General features: G+C 38.1%; 1 protein-coding gene across 2 annotated transcripts in view; it reads left to right on the top strand.

The window, feature by feature from the left end:
• Nucleotides 1-25,234, top strand: part of RSPO2 (R-spondin 2) — a 120,806-nt gene that overhangs the window by 57,016 nt on the left and 38,556 nt on the right. For both annotated transcript variants that reach the window (XM_049830339.1, XM_049830329.1), the window contains 3 exons: nt 8,750-8,938; nt 19,394-19,537; nt 20,581-20,769. In XM_049830339.1, coding sequence (XP_049686296.1) covers nt 8,750-8,938; nt 19,394-19,537; nt 20,581-20,769 — 522 coding nt within the window. The remainder of the gene's footprint in view (nt 1-8,749; nt 8,939-19,393; nt 19,538-20,580; nt 20,770-25,234) is intronic.

The following is a 25,234-nucleotide window of genomic DNA, read 5'->3' as shown; positions in this document are numbered from 1 at the left end:
ACCAGCTTGCTGTGCCACTGAGACAAAAAAGCCCTGCCACTGCAGGAAGGGCATGCTGGAGGGAGCCAGACATTGGGGTAGATCCTAGGGGTAGAGCGGAGTGGGGGTCTGGTCTCCATCCCATCAATTGATTTACGCAGGTTTCATCAGATGTAATTAATCTGTGCTGTTGCCAAAGGTAATGACTTGTGGAGCTTTGCCTCTGTGTCTGCATTGCTGGGGTTTGGGGAACAACCCAGAATCTCAGATGCGATTTTCTTCTTTTGAAGTAGTGGCTTTGGGGGATTTCTATATTTTACTCTATAGACCTGTAAAAAGCTGAAAGTGTAATTAATGTAAAATCTAAATAAGAGAAACTGGAAGACAAATTATCCTTCAAAAGTATTGCATGTTAAAAATCCTCTTGGGTTTTATGGTTGGAATTGCTTGAGGTTACTACACATGAAGCTACCAGCATTTAACCAAATTATCTGGGGCTTATAAAGTATCCTAAATCATAAAACTGCCTGATGGAAGTTTGTTTAAAGTTTATATCATAGATATTTTTACAGAGACTGAAGATGCCAAGTAAGATAAAGAATTTTGAGATTTGGAATAGATAAAACTGCCTACAGCTGTGCAAACAGTATAGTGATGGGCATGTATTGGCCATGTTTCGGTACTGCTAGACTACAGGGTTCCTAAAAAAGCATCATTCTAGCAACTCATAAGCAGATGAAACAGAGGTCATCTTGGAGGTACTCTTTTCAGCATGATAACAACTAGAGCAGCCACTTTACAAATCACCAACTTGAAAGGATTAAAGGAAATGGCTGGTCCATTTGTTGGTCTAATGCAATTTCTTACTATAGCTGAAATGGATTGGCCTATAAATTATAACTCAGAAGTGGGATTGGAAACATGCACATGAATGTGCATCATACAAGACTTTTGAACACCAAATGTAAGCATTTGGGAGGGTTAGGCTTCAAAACAGATGACCTGTGAGTGGTATTTGTGAACCAGTTCAATGGTAAGGCTTGGGTTGTTTTTTGTTTTTTTTTTTCTGAACAGGCTATGTAGCTGGCCTGTATGCATGAACACAAGGGAAGAGGGATTTTTAAATTTTATTTTATTTTACCTTTTTTTTTTGTCTCTGCATGTACTTTGTGGCTGTGATGCTTGGACCTTTTATCCCCTGGGTTTCAGGTGTGAGTGTTGAATTACTCTGTCAGTGACAGCAGGAAGACCTAGCATAAAACTGGTGAATCTGTGAACAGCAAACGTCAATAAAAGCTAGTATTTCCTAGGACATTTGAACAGGGAGTGGGACATTTTCCTTTCTGTGTCTATTTCTGTACTTGATTTTTAGGATGGCAGGTGATGGAATGATGTTTGTGACCTGCAACAGATGTTCCTTTTTTTTTTTTCTTTTCCCCATCCAGTAGCCAGAAGGGACTTCCTGTGCATAAAATGTAAATTGTTGACAGTGCTGGATTTCTCGATTGGAAGGACAAGTACCATCCCTAGGAAACACTGGGGAAATGGAAGAGGTCTGAGCAACCAGACTGAGGAAGCATTGCTGCTCCATTTTCAGGGAGAGAGGAAATGTCCCCCATGAAACTGAACAGAGAAATTGTGGAGGAGGATTCACATCAGAAGTAGGAGGAGGAAGCAGCATTCAGTATTGTTGAATGCAAGTGAGGACTGGTAGGCTGTGAACAGCAGACAGAAGAAGACAAGGGGAGTTAAATGTTTCCAGTTGATAGCAGGTATCCGGACAGTAAACTATGAGAGATGCCTTTAAAAGCTCTAGATGGTTGAATGAAGAAAGGTGGCTGAGATTCCAGGTGGGCTGAACTGCCAGTCACAGAGGTAAGGAAGTCAGTAATGTTCTCAAAATACCTAAGCAACCAAGGCATCCTGAAACATGCATGTCATTTTATTGATAAAGTAGGCTTCTGAATTTGGTAGTCAGTATGCAATGCTGATAATGCCTATAGTCAATAAATATTGCAAAATATCTCAATAAGTGGGTGATTTCTTGAGACTTGCCAGGGTGCTGAAGGAGAATAATATCTAGCTGATCTTCAAAGTGATTCTCCCTACCATGGTGCTGGGGAAAAGAGTACAGAAAATTCTGAAAGTATTCAGCTGGATAGCCATGTAGTGAAAGTAAAATGTTTTGATTTCAAAGTGGACTAAAAGGCCATTGTCTTTTGAATGTAGATGGAATGAAGACAAGTGTTCTGAGGCCTAGACTAGAATAATCAGAAGGATATTATAACAATGAGAGAATGAAATGAGCTGACAGAGTAGCTTAAGCATAAAACTGTGATATTGAAAATATAATTAAGAACTCCAAAGGAAGTGAAGAAATGGTTTCATAATAAGCAGGCAAAATTGTTCACTTACGAGCGTAAATTTGGTGAGATTTATACCAAACTCACTGAAGTGAAATGCCACCCTGCAGTTAGTGTGTCTTCAGAGGAAGCGTGGGGAACATGTGGGTTTTCTGAGTTGTGGACAACTTCAGAGAAAATGATCCCAAGTGGTTAAGACCCTGAGAAAGATAGCACTGGAGGATCTCCTGCGTAACTCCAAAAAAGGGCTACTTCCTGCCCAGAGCAGTGTGGTACTTGGGAAATAATGTCTTTGTGGTCAAAAAACCTTACATAACACATGAATGTTTTGGGAGAGTAACATCTAGGAAAAGTAGAGAGGTTATATCACTTCTGTGTTTGGCACTGGTACAATCGCTTTCCCATTGCTGAGCTCTTTTTTTTTTTTTTTTTTTTTTGGTGTCCCTAAGCATGTTGATAAAATGGTAAGGGATTGATCAAAGGACTGGATACTTTGCCTTGCGGTGAGACATTCTGGAATCTTGCTCTGTTTATCTTACCCATGAGAAGGCTAAGGCTTGACCTGATCAGAGTGTCTGCATTGGGGAAAAAAACATTGAAAAACTGTTAACAGTCTGGCAGGCAAAAATATAAAAAGGTTCAGTGGTTGCTATTTGAAGTTCAAAATTCCACTGCAGATTTTCAACAGTGAGAATGATTAGCCCCTATGATATCTCAACAAAGGTTGTGGTGGTTTCCTTACCGCTGACAATTTAAAAATCAAGATCGAATGGTTTCTTAAATCATATGTTTTAGTAAAGCACAAGTTCTGTGGCTTTTTTGTACAGGGCATTGGGTTAATTGTTCATAAAAATCCCCTTTGACCTTGAATCTTTTAATTCTTTTAAAGACAATGACTAGAATTGAGCTAGTCATCCCCCCCCCCCCTTTTTTTTTTTTTTTTTTTTGTTATTGAAGTTTTCTGTCCAAAACTTACTTTTGCTTTCACAAAGCTCTAATGAAAAATAGGTATTTTTCTTGGCCAACTTCTGTTCATAGTCCATCAGATGGCTTTTAACTGTAATAACCTTGCAGTCTTACAGTGTTAGTACATTGGTATACTATGTAATATTGGTGTATCTGTAAGGCTGTATTCTTTGTTCCATTCTTTGGTACCCTGAAGACATATGCCAAACATGAGTGTATTTTAGTTGGTTTTCTTGAGATATGTGTGGGATGTCTTTTTATAGCATTAGTTGAATTCAGGATTATGAAATCTGCTCTTTCTGTAATAAGTGCAGCTTGTAGTGGTCTTTTAGTTGCTCCCCTCCTCTAAGCCCCGTCTGCACACCTCATGTTTATAGTGATAAGTGTCTTGGAGACATTCCTGCTAAATCTGAACTAAAATCCAATTACCCGCACTTATGTGGCCACAATCCCAGTTAGGACAAGAGTGGCATTAAGCTGGCCATTGTACCGTTAAGCCCGGTTTCTGACTGCGGAGAGTTCAAAAGACCAAAGACTGCCAAACAGAGACACCATGACCAGGCAACAAGTGATATTAAGAATATAATGAGCATGTTAGCCAGGCCCTCTAAAGAAATTATATTTAGGTAATGACTTTTTCTACTGCTTGTTTCTCTGCCAGGCCCTCCTCTTCCAATTGGTTTTGGATTCATTTGTCCATTTCAGCCTGGTTTTTACAGAAGTGTAAAAATTCCAGGTTCTTGTGGTGAGCTGAAGCACCAGGTTCAAAAGAGGTTTGTGACACCTAACAAGTGGGTGTACCAAGAAAGACACAAATTAGTAGTAGTTGTTGTGGTATGGGCTGCAAAACAGTAGGATCACTGAAAATCAAATGCTCTTAGTTCTGTTGCTTACAGAACAACTTGTATTCTTGTGGGGAACAGGCTGGACTAATTTTGTACTGTTGATTCTCTTGTGATTTCAAATAGTCATAACAATTCACTTAAAACCGCTTCAGCAATATGGCTTAAACACATTTGATCCAGACAAGAGTTAAAGTAATTAGCTGACATTTGATTTCACTTGATATGAACCCAAACCATGAAACTTTGAACACCCTTAGAGTTCAGACATGTTTCGTTCAGTGTTTGGGTACTAGTCTGTGTTCTCAAGTAACATTTGCAAACTTGGCAAATTTAATCCCAGATTTAAAATAAAAGCTCAACGTAGGGAATCAAGTCTGTAAAAGCTTTTTCTTTAAATATAGAGATGCCCTAGAGTATAGCTGTAGAAGCAGCAACCAGAAGGAATAAAAAATACGTTATCTGTATAAAGGTGTGCGTTTGTGTTTATGTGCGGTGTTCACACCTGCGTACATGCTTATGTGGCTGTACAAAACATTACTTGTGCTGCAAGGACCTTACAATCTTAACAGACAGCCAGCGCAGTCATGCGCTTTGAGACCCAGAGGATGGTGCTAACTTAGAGCATGTGTGCATTTTCGGTTTTATGATGTGACGACAGCAGCGCTCTGACACTGGTTAACATTTGTGGGCCTTGTGGAAGGGGCGAGTTTCCATGAGGGATTTGGCTGGAGGAAACCTGCCTTGCCTGGCACACAGAGTTGAGGAGGGTGTTCCAGGCAGGGTTGAAATAGAGATGAGTAGCGTGATGTTTTACATTGCGCATGATGCAACTGGTAACTTGGAATGTGATTGACCATGTTTTGTAAGCCTTTTATTTTTTCTTGCAGTCTAATGCAGAATGAAAAAGAAGAGGTTATGAAGAAATTCAAAAGGAATTGTACAGACATTTCTGCTGAATGCAGAGGCATTCACTTCCTCCTTCAAAGAGCAATTATATGAGAATTGAAATAGCTGTATGTGATAAGAATACATTGTATTTTCTATGTTAAAAAACTGAGATGGAAAGGGAAGACTTTGGGGCAGGGAGGATTTTGTAGAATTTAATTATAGCCTGTGTATGTAGGGGCAAAAAGAGAAAGTTAAGTTGGTATCTTCAAGATGACGTGCCTGTGTGACACCAAAAACAGTGCTACAGTATTTGATTTGTGAAGGTATATGTTCATTGTCCAAGTAATTTAATAGTAGAGCATATCATGATTTTTCCCTGCTTTGGGACAAGTTGAACTGACAGAAAGGTCACAGAAGTCAGTATGCTTCCCATGAAGCTCTGAAAAGACTATAAGCAACAACAATGTGGAAGAACACCAATTCTGTGAAACACACTTCAGAATAACTTACTGTATGCAAAATACCTGGAAATTATTCAGTTTGGTGACTAAGCAGCACAATGGGAAGTTTTCAGATTCTTTAATAAAGTTTACTCTCTGTATTACAGCATACAAATCATTATCTCACCTTACCATTGTATAATTCTTCAGTGATTTTTCTTTTTTTTTTTTTTTTTTTTTTTTTTTGCTTAGTGTGGTAAAGAAAGAAAAGAAAAATATCTGATGCATTTTTAGGTTTTTGTTATAACTTAGTAACTAGGAGGGCAACAGGGAAAGTCATCACTATGTGACCATCTTGAACTCTGTTATCCAAACTCAGTGTGTGAGTTTAATAACAATTCATTTAAGTAACAATACATGTGTCATATCTATAATACCTCATATCTGAGGATTTCAGAGCAGTTTACAAGTTGTGATGAACTGAATCTCAGCATTCTTATATGAGGGGAAAAATACGGTCACAGAAATTACGAATAATTTGTTAAGGCTGCTCAGGAGATAAAGAAGGAGAGTCTAGGTGTCATGGTTTGGGGAACCTACACACAAGTTAAAATTTTGGGATAAATATATACAACTTACAAAATTACTATAGTAATGAACTCTTTCATATATCTTGTGTTGACCATAAGCTGTGAAAGATGTGCCGTCCACCTCCTAAACAAAGGATAGACAGGATAATGGAGGATCATTTTATGCTGTTAGCTCCTTTTCACGTGAGAGTATGTTGGGACAGAGCTATGGTCAGCATAATTAAATTTGCCTGCAGAACAAAGAGTTATCAACAAAGATATCTTGCCAGAAATAGAAAAAAGAGGTGCCTGAGGAGAGTAACATGTGGGCAGTCATAGATAAAGGAAAGTTGGACAGTAGTGCCAAACTGAGACACATTTTGCAGCCAAGAAGTCTTGAATTTTAATGGAGGTCAGTGAGGGAAGGTGGACATGAAACTTACCTGGATACTACAAATGTATCTGCTCCACAGCCTAATTCCCTCCTCCCCAAGCCATGCTATTGAGAATAGTCGTCTTTAGCTATATCCATGCTGTTTGGCAATTGGCAGGCCCTATGTGACAATCATAAACACACTGCCTACGAGACCCTGACTTCAGCTGATTCAAACTCCAAAATACATTTTGAGTGGTGAATAAATACAGGCATCTCGCATCTTTACTTTTGCTTTGCTCCTTTTAATTCTTTTCTTATAGTACAGGCTTCTGTGAGGAACCTTGAATAAGCTGGAGGTACAGATTTACTGAGAGTGAGATGCAAGAAGACTAAAAGGGGATTCAGAAGTCTACAGGATTGCCCACCATGTGTTAAGCAACAATTGTTTTGGAGTACGTGGTCACGTATTATTTGATGTGGTTACAGATAGGCAATCCCTGCCGACAGTGAGATGAGGGTTGCATCCAAGCCTAGCTCATCATCTGTTTGTTTCTCCTCTTCTATGTCTTTGAAGATGTGGATCGTGAATGAGAATAGTTGCAAGATGAACCGTAGGAAAAGTTATATCTGAGTTCTTGTGGGCAACAGGAGATGGGAACTTGTGTAGGAGTATAAGGCAGTTGGTCTGGTAGGGTGTGTCATTACAAGAGGGTTAACAGAGAGCTAAAGAATCGTACATATACTGTAGAGGGTAAGGATGCTATTCCCGTTAAGAGGGTTTCACCAGGTGAGCCTGGTGCCAGAGGATTCCAACGCTCAGAAAGTCTCCCACTGGCTGAGTTGTTTCACACTGGATCACTTGGCTTCTCATCCTGCCTGCCACCCACTAGGATTATTTTGTACAAGATCGGAGTTGAATGCTGTCGTGCTGAACTTGATGAGGCATGTGTGGGGAACGGGAGCAGAGAGGGAGTGGGAATGTGGTGTGCAGATGTGTGAAGGTGAGAGTAAAGCTTATCAGCTACTGGTTCCGGGGCTTTTCCTTTTTTCTTTTCCTGGCTCCGCTGGTGAAGTCATCCACTGAACAACCTCAATTATCCATGCATACAAGATAAAAGTACCAGAGTACTATGTTAGGGTGTGAATACTTTTAAATGCTTTAAAATAGAACAATTAAACATAGTCCTTGTCCTTTTGGCCAGCTGCTCACAGGGTGGCCTCTATTAAAAGCTTGAGACCCCAAAGACACTTTCCTTCTATTGCATAATATTTTTCTTTTGTTTCCAGTAAACCAGGTTTGAACTGGCAAATTTCTGTGAAGTCCTGCAGCCAAGTTAATATTTAAAGCAGACCTGTTAAGTTATGCTGGTTTCAGGAATGTCTTGAGACATCCTCCCTCTGCTAACCTGCTGTGCTGACTCAGCGCCTGAGAAGGAGTTGACAGCCCATGGGGACAAGGGAGTGTTCTGCAACTCTGCAGAAATGCAGGATAATAAAAACTCATAGGGGCAAAAAGTGATGCCGCTACAGTTTGTGTTGCAGTTATCAGCCAAGTAATTTAAAAGAAAAAAGAAAACACAAAACAAAACCAGAGAATAGAAGGCACAGCAGCTGGTAGCCTAAAATGGTAATCTGCATTAAATGCCCTCCTTTTGTAATGTCTGTGCATGATTTTGAGCCTATTTGGGGCAGAAACTTGCGGGAAAAGGCTCTTATAAGAACTGCTACTCTTCTTTTCCAAATAGTTGTCTTGACATTCTCATTAGAAAGACCAAGAAAAGACTGCAAGACAGCTGTTCTGGAACCCTGAGAGCTATGGGGCAGCATGTGTTGCTAGTGCTGTACCTGTTCTGCAGAGAGTTCTTTACTCTTAATATTGCTCTCTTCAGAAGTCAGAAATTGCATTAGTGTGGTTGCTGGAGTTCCATGGACATATTCCAGCTGCATATATCAGGGTGCTGATGTTCTTATATTTTGTTGCTGTTGTGTGGTTATGTTCCCAGCTTCAAACTAGAATTCAGCACCTGGGTTTTACTTACGTTGTTCTGGTAAACTTTATATAGCTTGTTCTCTGCTTGCCTCTACCTTTATTTTAAACGTGTGTAAATTCATTAAATTGCCCTACATACAGTTATAAATATAGAGATTTCATTTCTTTCACTTGCCGGTGCAGATATACGAGAGTGAGTGTACTTTCAGAACCTTCCTTTCAAAACTACTTGTAATAATGCAGTAGATAAGTAACACTTTAGAGGGAAGAGGACCTCCAGCCTAAATAATTTCCAAATGATCTTAAAGTGTAATTTATCTTCTTATTTTGCAGCTAGCTATGGACCAAATCCAATTTGCAAAGGCTGTTTATCTTGTTCAAAGGATAATGGGTGCATCAGATGCCAACACAAGTTATTCTTCTTCCTACGAAGAGAAGGAATGAGACAATATGGTGAATGCTTGCATTCCTGCCCATCGGGGTACTACGGACTCCGAACGCCAGATATGAACAGATGTTCAAGTGAGTTTTTTTTGAACCCTTACATTCAGTTTTGTAGGAAGGCCATAATTCATGCTCAGTTCTTAAGATGATATGTTGTGGAACGTGGTGATATTTTCACAGATGTCTCAAGACCATCATAAAACTTCTTTGCTAAAGAACATCCTAACTCATTCCAAGATACTTAACATTCAGCAGATTAAATAGTTGATGCATTAACCTAGTTTTTGTTGTTGTTGTTGTAATTTTTGCTGTTATTATTGCTTTAGTTAGAAGGGAAATGTAGGAAAGAACGATGCTTTAAGCAGATATTCATAGTTTTAACAAACAAATTCCCAGTATATGAAAACAAAAAGGATTAAGTATTAATTTAACGGTGCCTCATGTAGGCACTAGTCAGTATATGCACTAATATATGGGTGGGCTTCTCCTCATGCTTTTTTGTTCCCACACAAATTTCAGCTGACCAGACACCTCACACCAGACATGCTTTAATATGTCAGTGTTGCTATTTTAATAAAACAGATGTACTATTAAAAACAAACAAACAACCTTTCACTTTTAGTACTGCATTTTATTTGGAAATTTACAACCTGCTAATGTTCAACAAGATTCCCTGTTTGCATGTTTGTGCCTAGAAGCACAACTGTTAATATCAACGAGTGCTCTGGTATCTCTACACATTATTTCACCACTGTCTGGCAGTTGTGTCGCTTAGTATTGATTTTTCCATAAGCTCATATGTGGAGTATTGCCCATATGGATTATTAATCATGGCTGTTACCTCTAATTCATATTTACGTGGGGGGTTGTGTGTGTGTCATAGTCTAACCAGAAATAGGTCACTGAACCTAAGAACCTGAAGTGAGAAATAGCTTTTCTTTGCTTCCTGGAATAATCAGGTGTCTGTTAAATGTGCAGCACTCTCCCGGCAGTACTGTGGCACGTCGCTGGGACGCAGCGCGTTGTGAGAAAGCGGGTGCTGGCTTTCGCATCACCTATAATCTTGAGACCCACGTGAGGTCACTCTGTGGCAGTCCGGGCTGGAGGAGGAGCGCTCACGGCTGTGCTTGGACCCGTCCCAGCCCACGCAGTGACGTCCCACCTCTTCCCCCCGTTCCCTGCGCGGGCTCTGCGGATATGGTGTTCTTCACGTTGTGTTTCCAACTGCTGTGTAATATTGCTGAGTGCTGCCTAATCTATACCAGGTGGCTAGGTTTTGATGAAAAATTGAACAAGACCGGTATATGGTTTATGCATCCCTTTTGTAAAGTAATTTAGGATTTTGGCCTTAATTTTTGTAACGTGTTTGTGAATTCAGCAACTTGTCCACTTTAAACCTTTCAAAACTGGGCTGTAAAAACTTGCCCACATAAAAATGGGGTTTTTTAGTATAGTTACAGCTTTGGGAAATAGATGAATTTATCTACATTAGCCTGTATTGTGCTTGTGAGATAGGAAAAGTAGTCCGTACTGGCAGTCTTTGTTTACTTTCTTAAAAAGAAAAAAAAAAGCTATTTGCAGAAGGTGGATGGTGAATTCAGTATGACTTTTTTTCATTTTTACCACTTACAGAAAGTGGCCTTTTTCCCTGAATTACAGGATTGGTTTTGAAAAGCATAAATCCGAGTTGTGTCCAACCTGTATTGGCATCTGTTGAGAGCTGGATATTTAACTCGCCCTCATGCGTTTGACAGCCTCCCCCTGTGAGAATAATGATGCAGTTGCATTTACCGACCAGTCCTGGTTCTCCTCTAATGATTTTTGTATTGTATATTTTTATTTTAGTGTAACTGCCAACTCGTGTATTTATAAATCACATCTTCATTTTTTTTTGCTTGGTTTGGTGGTCTTGCATGGCATGTACGTGGATTGAAGTTGAGTTAAAATCAATATTCTTAAAAAATAGAATAGGTTTCTTCCTACTTGATGTTAGATACTTTTAAGTATGCTTAGTGACAGACTCCATTGCTCAGATAGTATTATCTCAGCTAAAAATAATAAAAATTCTGGCTGTGTTAAAATCCTTCTGGGAGTTACAGTGCTTGAATTACATAAGTTGAAATGATTTCTGCCCTATTAATGTCTTTATAGGCACAAAAGCTGTTTAACATTTTATTACTGGAACTCTTGCCCATTTTTGTTAGAGAAGCTATAGAACATATTTTTATGGAAAATGTTGACATGATTTTAAAAGCCAAACATAGTTAGTGCCAAATGTAACACAATAACTACCACAGCCAAGTGCAGCAGCTCTAAAATGATGGAAATTTTGAATTTCAAGACTAATTTTCTTTTCTACATGTAAGCAGTATGTGTGTCTTGAATATGCTAAGTGGTTCTAGGCTGTTTTTCTAGTAACAGTGAATAATGTAATTTTGAGGCTGCTTGTCTCTAGAAATCGATGTAGAGTTTCCTGCTGGAGATGATTTTCATCTTGAACACTGCAGTATGAGAGTGCAGCACATTTGGACACGAAATTGGAAAGTGCTGAGTCTCTTCTGTAGAAGAATGCCTAAGAGAAGAGTTACACTTTGTTAATTTTCCAAGAAATTTTAATAATGAGTTTGAACTGAACAGCTCCAACAAGAAATAATCTCATGAGAAAAAAAAAAGCCAAACTGAATTAAAGAATAAGATGTAATCTGTCACCTGGGTGGTTGGTTTAACATTGTTCTGATTGATGGATCAAGCCTATCTTGAACCTTTCCACTTTGTATCCATAGTAACCTCTACAATATTAGGTGGAGGAAGCACTCAGAGTTTAGAAATTACAGCTCCCTTCAGCTTTGGTTGGCTACTCCAGTTGTTTAGGTTCACCTTCTTTCTGACAAGAGGGCCCGACATTGCTAAAATTGTAATTTCCCCTCCCATGCACCTTTAGTAAAGACAAGATAAAGAGAATCTTTTAAACAAATTGAGCATTTATTAAACACGTGTAGTTAATTCACTGTTTTAGGAAAGGTAATGTTTTTTTTTAACTTTTTTCAAAATAGCAATACATCATAAATATATCATGGCTTGACACTTTCTTACATAGTATAGCAGAGTATATGACCTTCTGAAACTGTTGTAGTCAGTGCGATTGCAACAGTCTGTCAGGGGGTTCAATTACCGCATGGGCAGCACTATTTGCTTTAAATAAAATAATTTTTCTGACTTTTTAGAAATAGTTTTCATTACTTTTGTGGGGTTTTCCTTCAAATATGGCTTTGTCTTTTAAAAACAAGCTTAATATTGCATTTGGGATTTTGAAAATGAAGTTGGATGGCCAGAAATTGAGATCTGCCTATCATTATTTTATACACTTTTTTTTTTTTTTTTTCCTTATCTCTTCCACTCTCTTTTCCTCCTTCAAATGGATTTGGATTTTTATTTTTTTTTAATTTGGAATTTTTTTATTTTTGGCCTTACTTTGTATTTTGACGGAAGAGTTTTGTTCCATCTGTCTGGCAACAAAAATCGTCTTAGTACTTTGAATTAAGATTTATTAAATCTGTAGTCAATTTAGATTTTATAGGGCAATTGTATATTTGTAAAGTACTAATTGAAAACACTGTGGTTTGGCATTTATTTAAAAGATCTCAACTAATAATGAATCAAGATTAGAACATATTGGAAATGTATCGCTAAGTGTTTATTAAGTGAATTTATTTTAAAAAGTATCCTCACTATGGTATTTTATAATTAGGATGTTGTATTTCAAACATTGCTCGCCATGAAATGGTAGACCTGTGGTAAACTTCAGGACCTGTTACGGTCAAGTGACTGCGTGTATCATTTTCTAGTGCTCACGTTCAGCCCCTGCCAAAGCTGTAGCTTAAAAATCTTTATTTGTAATATTAATATTAATAATATTTGTAATAAATAATAATACTAATAATAAACCTGCAACTACCAAAGCCACATCTGTTTAGGAGATTAAATAGCTAGCTATTATAGATATTCCCTTGTAGGCTAAAGCTCTTTCGCTTATGATTTCCCTCCTCTCCTTACTGTCTCCTCAGTGACTTTCCTGAAAGTTTTGATCTCTCTTCTCTTTCTATTGGTTTTTCAACTGATACTCCACCCACTGTAAGAACTGCTCACATCAGAGCTTTCTCCAGCATCTTGCCTCTGTCTCCTGCTCTTCTTGGCACTAGCACAGTCTTTGTCCCTCATGTGCCCTTGTGTCCTCAAGGTGTAAGCTGCCCGGATTTTTGAGGTCTCTCCCATCTTGGGAAATTCTGGAGAGCATTAGCGCAGGAGGTGGTGCTGGTCGATGACAGATTGGTGCGCAGTGCCAGCGGACACATCAGGATGGCAGCGTGAAGTTAAGTCTGTAGCACCAATGCTGTTTTACTGAGCAGCGGAGGGATGGGAGCACGAGTTGGACGGAGTGAGCGTGGTGGGCATGGGGACAGTCTGGGCGCAGGTGGAGTTGGGAGGTTCTGGGGTAGAAGAGGCAGAGAGGTCTCAGGCAAGAAGAGTAGGGCGCTATGAGTCAGAGCTCAGTGTGAAAGACCAAAGTATTAGGTGCTTTGGACCAAGCAACCGTTGTCACTCCCCAGGATCACTAACCTCACAAGTTACAGGCCCAGAGGCTCCTCTGGAATGACGCCTCAATGGAAAGACTGGTTTTGACCTTCAAAAGGAAAACACTAACTGTAGCGAATCATCATCTCTGACTTCTTAAACACAAGGGGATGCCTCAAGCAAGGACCCGATTTCAGTGCAAAGATTGCCAAGCCCTTCAATTTAGGAATGCCACGTTTCCTTCCCCAGCTTGAGTCTGCAGCATCCCTTTGCAAAATATGATCATTAGCTCTCCGCCTCGAAGGTGTTCCGTACAGTTCAGTACAGTTCTCTTTCTTACGCTGGTGGTTGCTGGTTTCCACTCATGCAGATCCCCTCACGTGTTCTCACTTCCCTTCCCCGTGCTCAACTCTCTTCACTGGTGTCTGCGTTTCATGGGGAGCAGAACTTAGCTGTGAATCGTCATTGTTATTAACATTACTAGGAACTGACCAGCTGTCTTTTCCACTACGTGCACTACAAGGTAGCTTTGTTGTGAAGGGAGTTATGGGTGGATAGTCAATCACATTGATTTTGTTTAGAAAAAGACAATGTGACGATGGAAATGCTATAGAATATGAATCTTTCACAAAGGCAAAATAAGGCTCGTGTAAAATTTTCAAGATTATGCGTATTAGTAAAAATACTTTACAAATGAGTAACTACTTTTTACAGTTGAGGTAGACATCTTTTGACCTTAAAATTCATCATATTGCACTTAGTATGAGAAACTAATATAGTAAAACTTCTTTTTGTTAAGGTATGAAGCACATGCGTCTCAATATTGAGCGTTTTATGCTTTATTTTGAGCTTCAAAGGCATTATATTTCCCTACAATTTAGCTTATTCAGCATCACCTTATAAGCTGGTGATAAATTTACTATGGAAGGGTAGTATTTGTTTTGGTAACGTTATGCTGTCTGTAATTATAGTACAGAAAGAAGCTGTTTAAAGGAGCACATACTCTTTTTTTACAGTGACAGGCACATGCACCTGAGTCTAAATTTCATTCAATATCTGAATTTGTTTGAACTCCTGGGTTTTTGATTCCTTCTCTAAAATGTAAGTCTGTCAATTCTTTAATACTTACTTTAAAAGGAGAATGAGTAGGAGTGGCTTATCATGACTGTCAGGAAGCCAAAGGAGGTCACAAAAATCATTTTAATATCACTGTGGTTCATCTGCTTAAAGTGTATCTCTAATTTGGGCATGATTTGTAATCCGGGCTTTCTCCTTCCAGAGTTCTTTAATGCACCGTTTATGTAGTTTTCTATAAATATTGTAAATTTCATCCATGTCAATCAGATTTGGGTTTTTTTGTGATAGTCATGTAAATAGCAGAGGAATGTTAGGGTCAATATAAATGAGATTATAAAGCCTAAATGCAAATGTTTTATTGCTGGCTAGCTAAATGCAATTCTTATAGATCAGATTGGTTGCCCTAACCTTGACTGAAACATGGCTCATAGCTATTACTTTTTTGGAAAATCTGGTGTATGTGCAAAAACACTTCAGAAGAAAATTATTTCTGAAGTGCCACAGGGTGCTAGAGCTCACTGAAAATTAAGGAAAAAGGGACTTTGGCTGCAAAGTCCTGTATATAACTTATCTTTTGCCACACTGTTTCAGTAAGCAAAGTCGAAGGTGTTATAAATTTCTGTCTCCGGATTCTTTTCTGACAATGGCCTTTTTTAAGGGAGATATTATGATCCTTTTTCTTTTTCTCCACTGAAGAACCAAAGAATTTGGTCCTTCAGTTTGGTAGGTTTCCTGGCCATTGACTGGGGAGTGGCACACTATTAGTTCACGGAGTTATGTTTCTTTCTTGAGCGTATTCTGTAACTGCTCTCAAGCACGGAGGCATTTTTACATACTATAATCTACCCTCATGCTCTACTGAAATGTCAGTTATTCAAGTTCTTACTCTCTCGTCAGCCTAAATTAAGAGATTGCACAGTATCAATAGACTTTCCATGGGAGAAGTTATATATCTTGTCCCATAAATCAACATTTCAGAGCTCTGTCAAAGGGATGAGTTTTTGTTTCTCTTTGTTTTGTCTGAACGCTGAAGATACTTGAGCAAAAGCACTTCTGTCTAATTTCAGTCCAGCTTAGCTTCACCAGACAAAGTAGTGATTTCTCTTCCACCCATTCTCTTGGGAGGTGAAGTCATGGAGCTCTGAATTTATAACCACTCCTGTGACAGCTTGTGATTGAAAATAGACTGCTAGAAAGTTGCTTTTCTAACTTTTGGAGTACTGCTCTTCTTCAGTTCTCACTTTTCACTTCATAAATATGTATTTATCATGAAAGATTGTATCTCTTTAGGGTTTTTAATATTAATTTTGCTCATTAAAGTCATTGCAGGGGGCTGTGGTCTATCTGATGGGGTAAGAAAGTTACTAGTTTAAAACTGCCCTTGCTGAAGCAATTAGGACCTTTGCCATGGATTTCAGTGAGGTCAGAATGGTGTTCTTTTACCATCTACATACAACTCTTGTGGGAAGTATGGTGTAACATTTTAAAAAGCGTCAACTGTTTAGAAATGGGCTGTGCTAATCGGACATACCAGCAGATTTCTCTGGGCCTCCCTGAGTGCTTTTTGAAGTCCACTTACGTGAGGATGGTACCAGAGGAAGATGTGTGGTCTTCATATGGGGGTGGCTTTCTGGTGTGTTTTATAGCTTTCAAGGGGAAGAATGGAAGCAAATATTTGGCTTTCTGACTTTCCCAAGATAGAATCACTGGAAAGAAGATATGATACTGTGCTAGAAGAGTTGCGGTAAGAGTGTTATGAAGTCTGAGGGGTCCTGGCTATGAGTAGAGCGTAGTAGGGCCAGGGGGATATAAGGAGACGTGGTGCTGAGCAGGAATAAAAGGGATTTGAGGTCTGGTAGAAAGCACGCCCTTGATGAGACACTGCAAATTGAATACAAGGGAAGGAAGAGGTAGGGACTCAGGTGTCTGCCCCAGACCTACAGACCTCTTGTTGCCAGCTAAATGGGAACAGCAGCAATGAGGCACCCTTTACTGCTTCACTCTCAGGTTCTGAAGATTAGGTTTCCAACTCTGTCATTGTCGCCCTGCAAGTATGGTAGGCCTGCCAAAGGGAGGTGGCTGCTCTTTGGGGTTCTTCTGCTGGACTGGATTTATCAACTCTTTCTCCCCTCAACACCAGTCTTATCTTTCTCTGTGCCCCCAGAGCTTCCACTTCCAGGCTCCTCCTCCTTACTGCTTTTAAAATTTTCCAGGTAGTTACCCTTGTCTATCTGGAAACCTCCATTGGGCACTATTTTCTGTTTATTTCTAAAGGAAAAAAAAAAAAAAAAAAAAAAGGCATTTCTAAAGAATACTGTTGGTTATGCATTTTCTACTTCTTTCCTCTAAAGAGCTCCTTGGGTCTAAAATCTTAGCTATGTTTAGCTCAAGTTTTTTTGGTCTTGTTTCCTTTGGGTTTTTTTTGGTGTAAACTTCTAGGTAGTCTTTTAAGTGGAGTAAAAGGAATACACTGGTCGCATGGTTTAGCTGCTGAAATTATACAGAAAATGAAACCACTGAACTGGTGAGAAAAGCAATTGGATCCATGGCTAATAAATTGAAGTAATAAAATTGCTTTTGACAAGAACCTTCTCCAGATGAAAAAAGAATCTCTGTCTTTTTCCAGTTTATTATAATTATATCAGTAAGCTAACTAGTTAATTTAAAGGGAATTTAAAAGGATTTAGATAGGAATTTTTAAAAGTAGGAAAGATTTTGCTTTCCTTCTCCAGAGTTAGGCATAAGATGCTGAGATCAGAAAATTCAAAGGGTTGAAAACCATGGCAATCAGAAGAAAGCAGTTCAGGTCATTAGCTTTAAACATTTTTTCCTTGGTTTTTATTAGATTATTTTGTGTAAAGGATAAAACAATTTTTTTAAATGCTGATTTTCTTAATTATTGAATATTACATCAAAGAGCTCTTCTGTAGATTTCATACTAGATTATTCTTTTATTATCAAATTTATTATTTAAATAATAGAGTGCAAAACATTTTAGGAATCTGCAATATACTTCCATTAAGACCTATATTTTATAAAGTTTACATAGATAATGATGCTGATTAACAAAAAGAAATACAAAATTCGTCACAGTTATATTTATTTCCAAACCAAGGTATCTTAATATTCATAATGGAGTATCAACTTTCTTTAGGAGTCCGACTAAAGAGGTGTACTCTTTCATTATCTGTCCACATTGGTATATTTATCTTTAAAAGCAAAAGAAATTAAAGAATTCATTTATTCTAATTTACTAACCTTAGTAACAGTTAAAAGAATTAATTAATAGCACTTTTATTTTAAAAAGAAAAGAAAAGAAAATTTGCCCTGAAAGCATTTAAACTGTGTAATAAGATGAATCTGGGCACCAAAAGTAAAAAACTCTGTAAAATTTTCTTTATTTTCTAACCACTGCTGTGACAGTTTGTGACTGAAAATAGACTTCTAGAAAGTTAGCTCTTCTAACTTTTGGAGTACTGCTCTTCTTTAGCTTTTTAGTTTAGTTCATTTTAAATTTTATTAAAAAATCCATGCAAGGCTTAGCTTCATGATTTGAGAGTGAGCATATGGAGGACATAAAAAAGGAGTTGTTGTCACTCCCAGTTGATCTTCAGCTATAGTGTGGTCTATTACCGAGTTAAATTATCATTACAATTAGCACCCAGTAACTCCAAGCATTGTGCTGAATATCACTCTGGTGAATTAATGTTTTAATTTCAGAATTCTTAAAGTATTCCTAATATTCTTTCATTATTTTCCCCTAAATTGCATCTGATACAGATTAAATAATAGGCATTTCATGTTTGGAGTAATTTAAAAAAAAAAATAAATTGAAAATAAACTGCCTGCTGAACTTCAAGACTAAATACTAAAATCGGTTTTATAAAGATTAGCTAAATTTGAAGTGTTGTTAGGGTATATTTACCAATATCTGTTTCAGAAGTCCTTATGGTTTGTAATTTTATTTTTTTTTTAGAAAAGGATAAAGAATAAATGAATGACGTAAGTGACCAAAAAGATTAGTATATTGTTGCATGACACGAATAACAAATGCTTCCTGCTGTGACTTCAGATAGCTGAAGAAAGGATACAGTTAATGTAGTTTATATAAATTATGTTAGCTGAAGGATTAGGTTTTTAAAAATTAATTTTAAAGTGTTCATTACTGTTCCAAATATAAAGGCTTTTACTTCTTAATCTTTGGAACATTTTTCCCTGGCATTTTTTTGTAGGTATGTATGACTGACTTTCATAAGCTCCCATGTAAGTATTTCTGCTTTTCAGGTGTACGTGTGGTGGTTGGTATCTAGCTAATTTCCGAGTTGCAGTGTTTTAGTATGGAATAGGATGTTTCTGAGCAGTCTGCTTCTGTTGTGGACATTAATCTATAATCTATTGTGGACAATATTTCTCTTAAATTTTCAGAGAAATCCAATATTTCAGAAGGCAATAGTTTGCTTGGGTTTTTTTTGCTGTCGATTATAGCTTTATGTCTTTTAGTCATTTAATAATGGTTATTTTTTATGGATTAACTGCCTTAATAATAGAGAGGAGTTATATCCAGAAAAACGGGGGCTTTCTGCATGGTAGCACATGCATATGTGTAGATACGGACATCAGATATAATAAATGAAAGCATTCATTCAGCTATTTATAGGATCAACTGATGGGAAAAAAACCGTATCCTGCTTTTAATGACAAATAAAAACCTGAACATGGTACGTATAATACATGCATACTTCCCAAAATAATTTGTTGCTTCTTAGTTTCCTCAAAATTACTCATCATAGCACTTCTGGGTTTGCTATTTTATTGCTTTCCTTTCATTTTTAGTCTTACCCTAACTTAGTTGTCTCACTGTTTCTTACGATCCTTTTGATTCAGGATGCAGAATAGAAAACTGCGACTCCTGCTTTAGCAGAGACTTTTGTACCAAATGCAAAACGGGCTTTTACTCGCACAGAGGCCGCTGCTTCCGAGGATGCCCCCCTGGATTTGCAGCCTTGGAAGAGCTTATGGAATGTGTGGGTGAGTCTTCTAGCACAGCAATGCTGCTGAAGCAGCTCTTTTACGAGGTGCCAAGGTTCAAATATGGCGCTATTTTTAAGCTGATGCTTAGCATTTCCTGTCAAGAAATATTCACTAATGAATTGTGTCTGGATTTCTTTACCAATAATAATAGTAATAATAATAATAGTAATAACAGTTTTTTCCAAACTTTGAAATATTGCATTATTGGGAATGCCATTCTGTTCTGCATCAGAAGGTTCTGTCCTCTTAACTGTAAATCACCTTGTATGAGGATTTATAACTCAGAATTTGTAAGATTTCAGGAAGGCCAGGTTTTTGCATTAGAACTTTAAGTCAGTGATGTACTTGTCGGATTCTTGCCCTCTTAAAACTACCTGCTCATTTTGCCTTTTACCAAGGCCATAACCCAGAGGCAGGACAGACTGAACTCCTGCAACATCTGGGCTTCAAATTCACTTTTAGTTTCCCTGTAGCTCCCTACTTTTCCATTAGCAAGTAACAAATATAAACCACCAAGTAGGTGTTTTTTGTAGAAATTTACTTTATACCTCTGAGCCAGCGTTGGCTGTTCTCACAATATTTGTCAAGTCTCACAGTTTGGTGTTTTATCTTGAAGCCTGGGAATTGTGTTAGAACAGACTTTCTTTCAAGAGTATTCCTTGCATTTCCTGGTGGATAGGACCTGGAAATGTGAACTCTTGAGCTTTGCAAATCCAGGTGACAACCAAATAGAATTTATTTATTAAAAAGAGAACAATTTAAATCAATCTCGTGATTTTAGGAGGGTTTTTGAATATTTGGGACTGACAGGATGCCTATACATACAGATTGATAGTCTGATGGTCAGGTTGAAGTTGGCTAAAAGGATTCTTTCAGGTTCTGTAAGAGATTTTAATTTTCTTTCTAAGTTTTTGCCTGTTAACAGTAAAACTTGCAAGTGGTGCTTTCTAATAGCGTATTCTAATTTTTTAAAAAAATGAAAACAAAGAAAAGCAAAACCCAGAAGAATTGCTTACTCATGTTTTCTTTTGCTTTATCAGAAGGCTGTGAAGTGGGTCAGTGGAGTGAGTGGGGAACTTGCAGCAGAAATAACAAAACCTGTGGATTTAAGTGGGGCCTGGAAACAAGGACAAGACAAATTGTGAAGAAGCCAGCAAAAGACACAATACCATGCCCAACCATTGCAGAATCCAGACGCTGTAAAATGGCCATGAGGCATTGTCCAGGAGGTAAGCGTAGTCCATGCCACAAGAATCTTTATGAGCTTTCCTTAAGTGAAATCCTATTTCTAACTTGAAAAAAGAGCTATTTCATCTTAGCTGGAGGGGAAATCCTGTCTCTGCTCTGCCAGCCACGGCTGAAAAGCATTTTCGGTCCTAATTTGTGCAGCAAGACTCCAGGGAGATGCTCAGCGTGGGAATGATCAGTCTCTCAGGAGACTGAAACTGTGTTTTTCCTGGTGTGGTGCTGAGGCTTTTTCAAAGAGGTGCCTTGTGTAAGAACCATAACAGGTTGCAGTTTGAGCTTCAGCATGAAAGTGATAGTGATGGTGGAATAACTAATTGCTCTGTACATGGCAGGAAAGATTATGATTCTAAACCTTGCTGCAGGCGGCACACCCAGTGCTGGTGTGATGGGTGTTTAAATTAAATGAAGTTGGTTACACATGGCATTGTTAGCTGGATCTATTAGCTGGAATGTGTGACTTGTTCTGAATATTGCAGATCAAGGCCAGACTATGATAGATGTGATACAAGCAGAAGAGTGATAGATATCAAGCTTTTCAGCATGAGACCAGCTTATGGCGATTACCACAAGTAGATAAAATAAATGATGAAATTTCTTTATCACAGTGTTCTAAGACTTAAGTAGTGATGCTGATTTGAAAAAGCAAATGGAGTTTCAAATTTGTGTTCAGTTTTGTAGACCTCAAAGTGGAGACAAGTCACTGGTAGAGAGGAGATTTTGTTATCTTTTAAATTGAAGTGATTAATCTTTCACTTGTGCAGACTAAACACTTACTGAGTTTTCAGAATTTGTAGGAGAGGTGGGCAATCAACAAGCGATAAAGATGCCACTCCTTCTGGAATCATAGGATTAAAGAAAGATTGAGGCTTTAAGGGACTTCAGGAGTTCTCTCATCCAACCTTCTACTGCAAGCTGGGTCAACCGTGAGATCAGACAAATAAAAAAAGGAATAAAGGTTTGCAGAGTCCTGAGAAAAGCCATAACCTGATGAATAAGCTAAAGCTGAAATAATCTTAGAATAGGTACATAAATAAGTTTGCTTTGTGTTCTGGGATTGTTGAATATGACTCTCTTGGCTTGAACATACTGCCCAGCAGTATGTGTGAAAATTATACATAAAGTTTTAGTTTACAGATTAAATCTGCGCAAGCTTCATTTTTGTCTCTAGCACCCTGACACAATCTGGAAGAGAATATAAAGTTGATTCTCTGTTATCCAGGTTAACTGAAGCTGTTATGCACTCTTCCTCCCTGTCCCACTCCCTCTACTCATACACATGTGCATGCACACACAGTGCACAGTCATAGTGGAACTGGGGTGCATTGTACAAGACAGCTAATCTGCAACCTAAATAAACTTCTCAAAGACACTGAGGAGTGGAACCTACAAAATGAACATCTCTATAGGAAGGAAGAAGAAAAGGTAAAAATCGAGGCTGATTTGGGCTGCCATGGTGTATGTCTCATGGTATCTTTGAATGCGAGTCAGCTGCATCTACCTCAGGGTAGCTAGACTTACTACTGCTTGCAGCCTGCCGGTGGGTGAGCTGTTCCAGTTACTTCTAACAAACTCTTGAAGCCCACATGAGGTTAGTGATCAGATCAACTGGGGAAATGTTTTACTGCTAAAATGGAAGGAAGAAAAAAGAGCTTGTGTGAAGTCCTACAAAATCTCCAATCAATATTTTCTTTTTTTGCTGTTGAGATGCATGAAGTTTAGCTTGTAGTAGAAAATTTGAGAAAACTGCAGAATATTTTCAATTCAACTCCATGTGGTAGAGATTTACGTACCTAATGTGCATAGAGGGGGAGGTATGTCGTAAATGAAATGTCCAGATTCTATACAAGCTCCTGGCAAGTAGGAATTTACAGGTGTGGGTTTAGTCTTGATAATTTAGTTAGGATATAAATTATTCAAATTGTTGTAAATAGTTTGGGAAGTGTGCTTAAGTGGACCACAATATTTATGAATGCTGTAGGATGCTTATGTAACTGTGGTAATCTGGAGCTATTGAACGTTCATACCTTTTTGTAGCAGATTGTTTTAGGTTGTTTCAAATTTTCTTGTTCAGCAATTCAGGTCACTGATTAAAGAATTACCTCGCAAATTTTATCTTTTCAAGGCACAGTGATGGGCTTTCCTAAGAGTTAGGAAGTTTATTGCTTAGTCTACATGTAAGATCTTTGATCAAATCTCTGCATTTTTTTCACTACGTATCAGGAAAGTTCTTGCTGCAAATACAAATTCAGTGTGAAGGGCTTGTGCTCTTTCATAACCATGGGCTCCAGTAAATCCTAAGGACGACAATCCTCTCCTGTCCTCCCATGGTGTGGAATTCCCTGCCTGTGTTTTCAGAGACAAAAATAAATACGTACAAAACTGCAGGTTTGAACTCTTCACACTAAATGCTGAGGCTTAATACTGTTTCAGTGCCATCATATAAAAAACCAGCCAGTGTATAAACTCCTTTTTCTCTCCTAAGAAACTCCTGGGAGGGAGTGTGTTAGTGGTGTTTAAGTGCCTCGGGTGAGCCTTCCTCATGCCTGCTTATCTCTACAGGCAAGGAAGCCACTGAGATTGTCCTGTTCAAAACTCCTGCTTCGTAGTTTGTTTTAGTTATGATTATATAAAAGGCTGGTCTAAGATCCCATATCTTTGATCATATTTAATTTAGTTAGCAGGTTGCCCCATTAGACACTCAAAATGTTCTGTTGCTTATTTATTCACTGTGAAGTAGTGGGAGGCAGAGACTCTGGTTACAGGGAAGCTCAAATAAAGCAGGTCCTGGCTGCTAAGGAAGAGAGTCTGTGTTTTTAAAAATATAGTGCTTTCCTATTAGAAATTTTGTAATTGAACTTTTAAACTGAGGAAATAAGAGAAAAATTTAAGGTTAGCACTAGTGGGGGACTGAAGAACCATAATCACTGTAAATGTCAGTTGAGAGGCTGTTAATAAATCCTTTCTTCTTAATGTTCTCACAGTACATAAACTCATGCAAATGTGTAGGATAAGTATTGGATTACATAGCTAAGATGGCTGTAGATTGTGAAGGATTAAACTGAGCAGAGGAAGTAAGGGTATTTTTGGTAGAACAGGGTCAAATATAGTGCTTTTGACACACGCTTTCTACTTCTGTACATTTTACAGTTACTGTTTATGGTCCGCACTACAGAAAAGCTTCCAAAACAGATTTTTACATGTTTGCACAAGTGGAGTTAGATTCAGTTTTCCTACTAAGTACTTCAGTTTCATATTTATCAGGGGTTGAGATGTTACCCATCTGGCCATATGGCTGTGGTACAAATCTAGTTGATGAAGAATTCTTCATTATTTTCCCAGTATTTGCAGAGTTGTAGAGATACAAGCTGGAATGCAAGTGAAAGATGATTTCGCTTCTTTCCAACTGAAGCCAGTAACATGAGAGGATACTCTACTTGATTTCAAATGTGTTACTCAGTGATATTTTCTTAATGTCAGTACTACTTGATTGAACTGTTATTACCAGATAGGAATGTCACATTTGTGTATCTGTTCACGTTATGTATGTTACCCTGTGGCTTGGGTGTAACATGACTCATACTATGAGAGGTTAGACTTAGAAAAAGGTGACTTGGATCATTCAGGACACCTTCTACCCATGTTGGTCTTTTCCTGTTAAGGAATTTTCTCCTTTTTAGCTCAAAAAGAAAAAAAAAAGAATTTTTAAAAAGAGTGATTGCATTACAACCAATGGAGAAGTTAGCAGGCAGAAATGTTCCATGGACTGATAAATCTTGCTGTCTTGAAGTTTTCCCATATATTTATAAAAAATATTCTCTTTTTACCTCTTATTTTTACATGTTCCCTGTGTTAATCTCAGTAATTACTCTTTTGTTTGTACCCTTGAGGAACTTGAAGATTGCTGTCATGTTACATACTAAGTATTACACAGGCAAAGAAAGCAGCTCTCTGCTTCTTTTAGTCTTCCATCAGACTGAGTTCTTTAAGCTGTCTGATACATGAATATTACTCTATGCCAAAGTCTATTATTTCTAGTACAAATCAGGATGCCATTTATGAATGCTTATTTCAGACATGAAGAAAGAGATGAAGATGGGACGTATGTCTGCATTAATTTCCTGAGCTCAAAAGGGGGAAGGCAGCAGGACAGGTCATGAGGCTACAGTGCGAGGGAGTTCTTGCCTTGACACGGGCAAGTGTGCTTGGATGGACTTCATGCTGGTTGAATGGATTTGAGGGGCTTTTTATGCAGTAAGCTTTCTTCTTTCTATTGCTGCAATAGAATTTCAAACTTCTGGAAGAGCAACAGTAGAATGACCCAATCAGATTTTCTGTCATTATACTGCAGTTACATTTCATTATTAATACTCAGAAATTATGACTGAAAAGACTAAAAAATAAAATAATATATACTTAAATACAGAAAGCTAATAAATATGCAAAGCT

The sequence above is a fragment of the Accipiter gentilis genome, chromosome 2 (assembly GCF_929443795.1).
Source record: "Accipiter gentilis chromosome 2, bAccGen1.1, whole genome shotgun sequence".
In the NCBI taxonomy this organism is placed as follows: domain Eukaryota; kingdom Metazoa; phylum Chordata; class Aves; order Accipitriformes; family Accipitridae; genus Astur; species Astur gentilis.
Note: the sequence above shows the minus strand (reverse complement) of the source record. Positions and strands in the feature narration are given on the sequence as shown.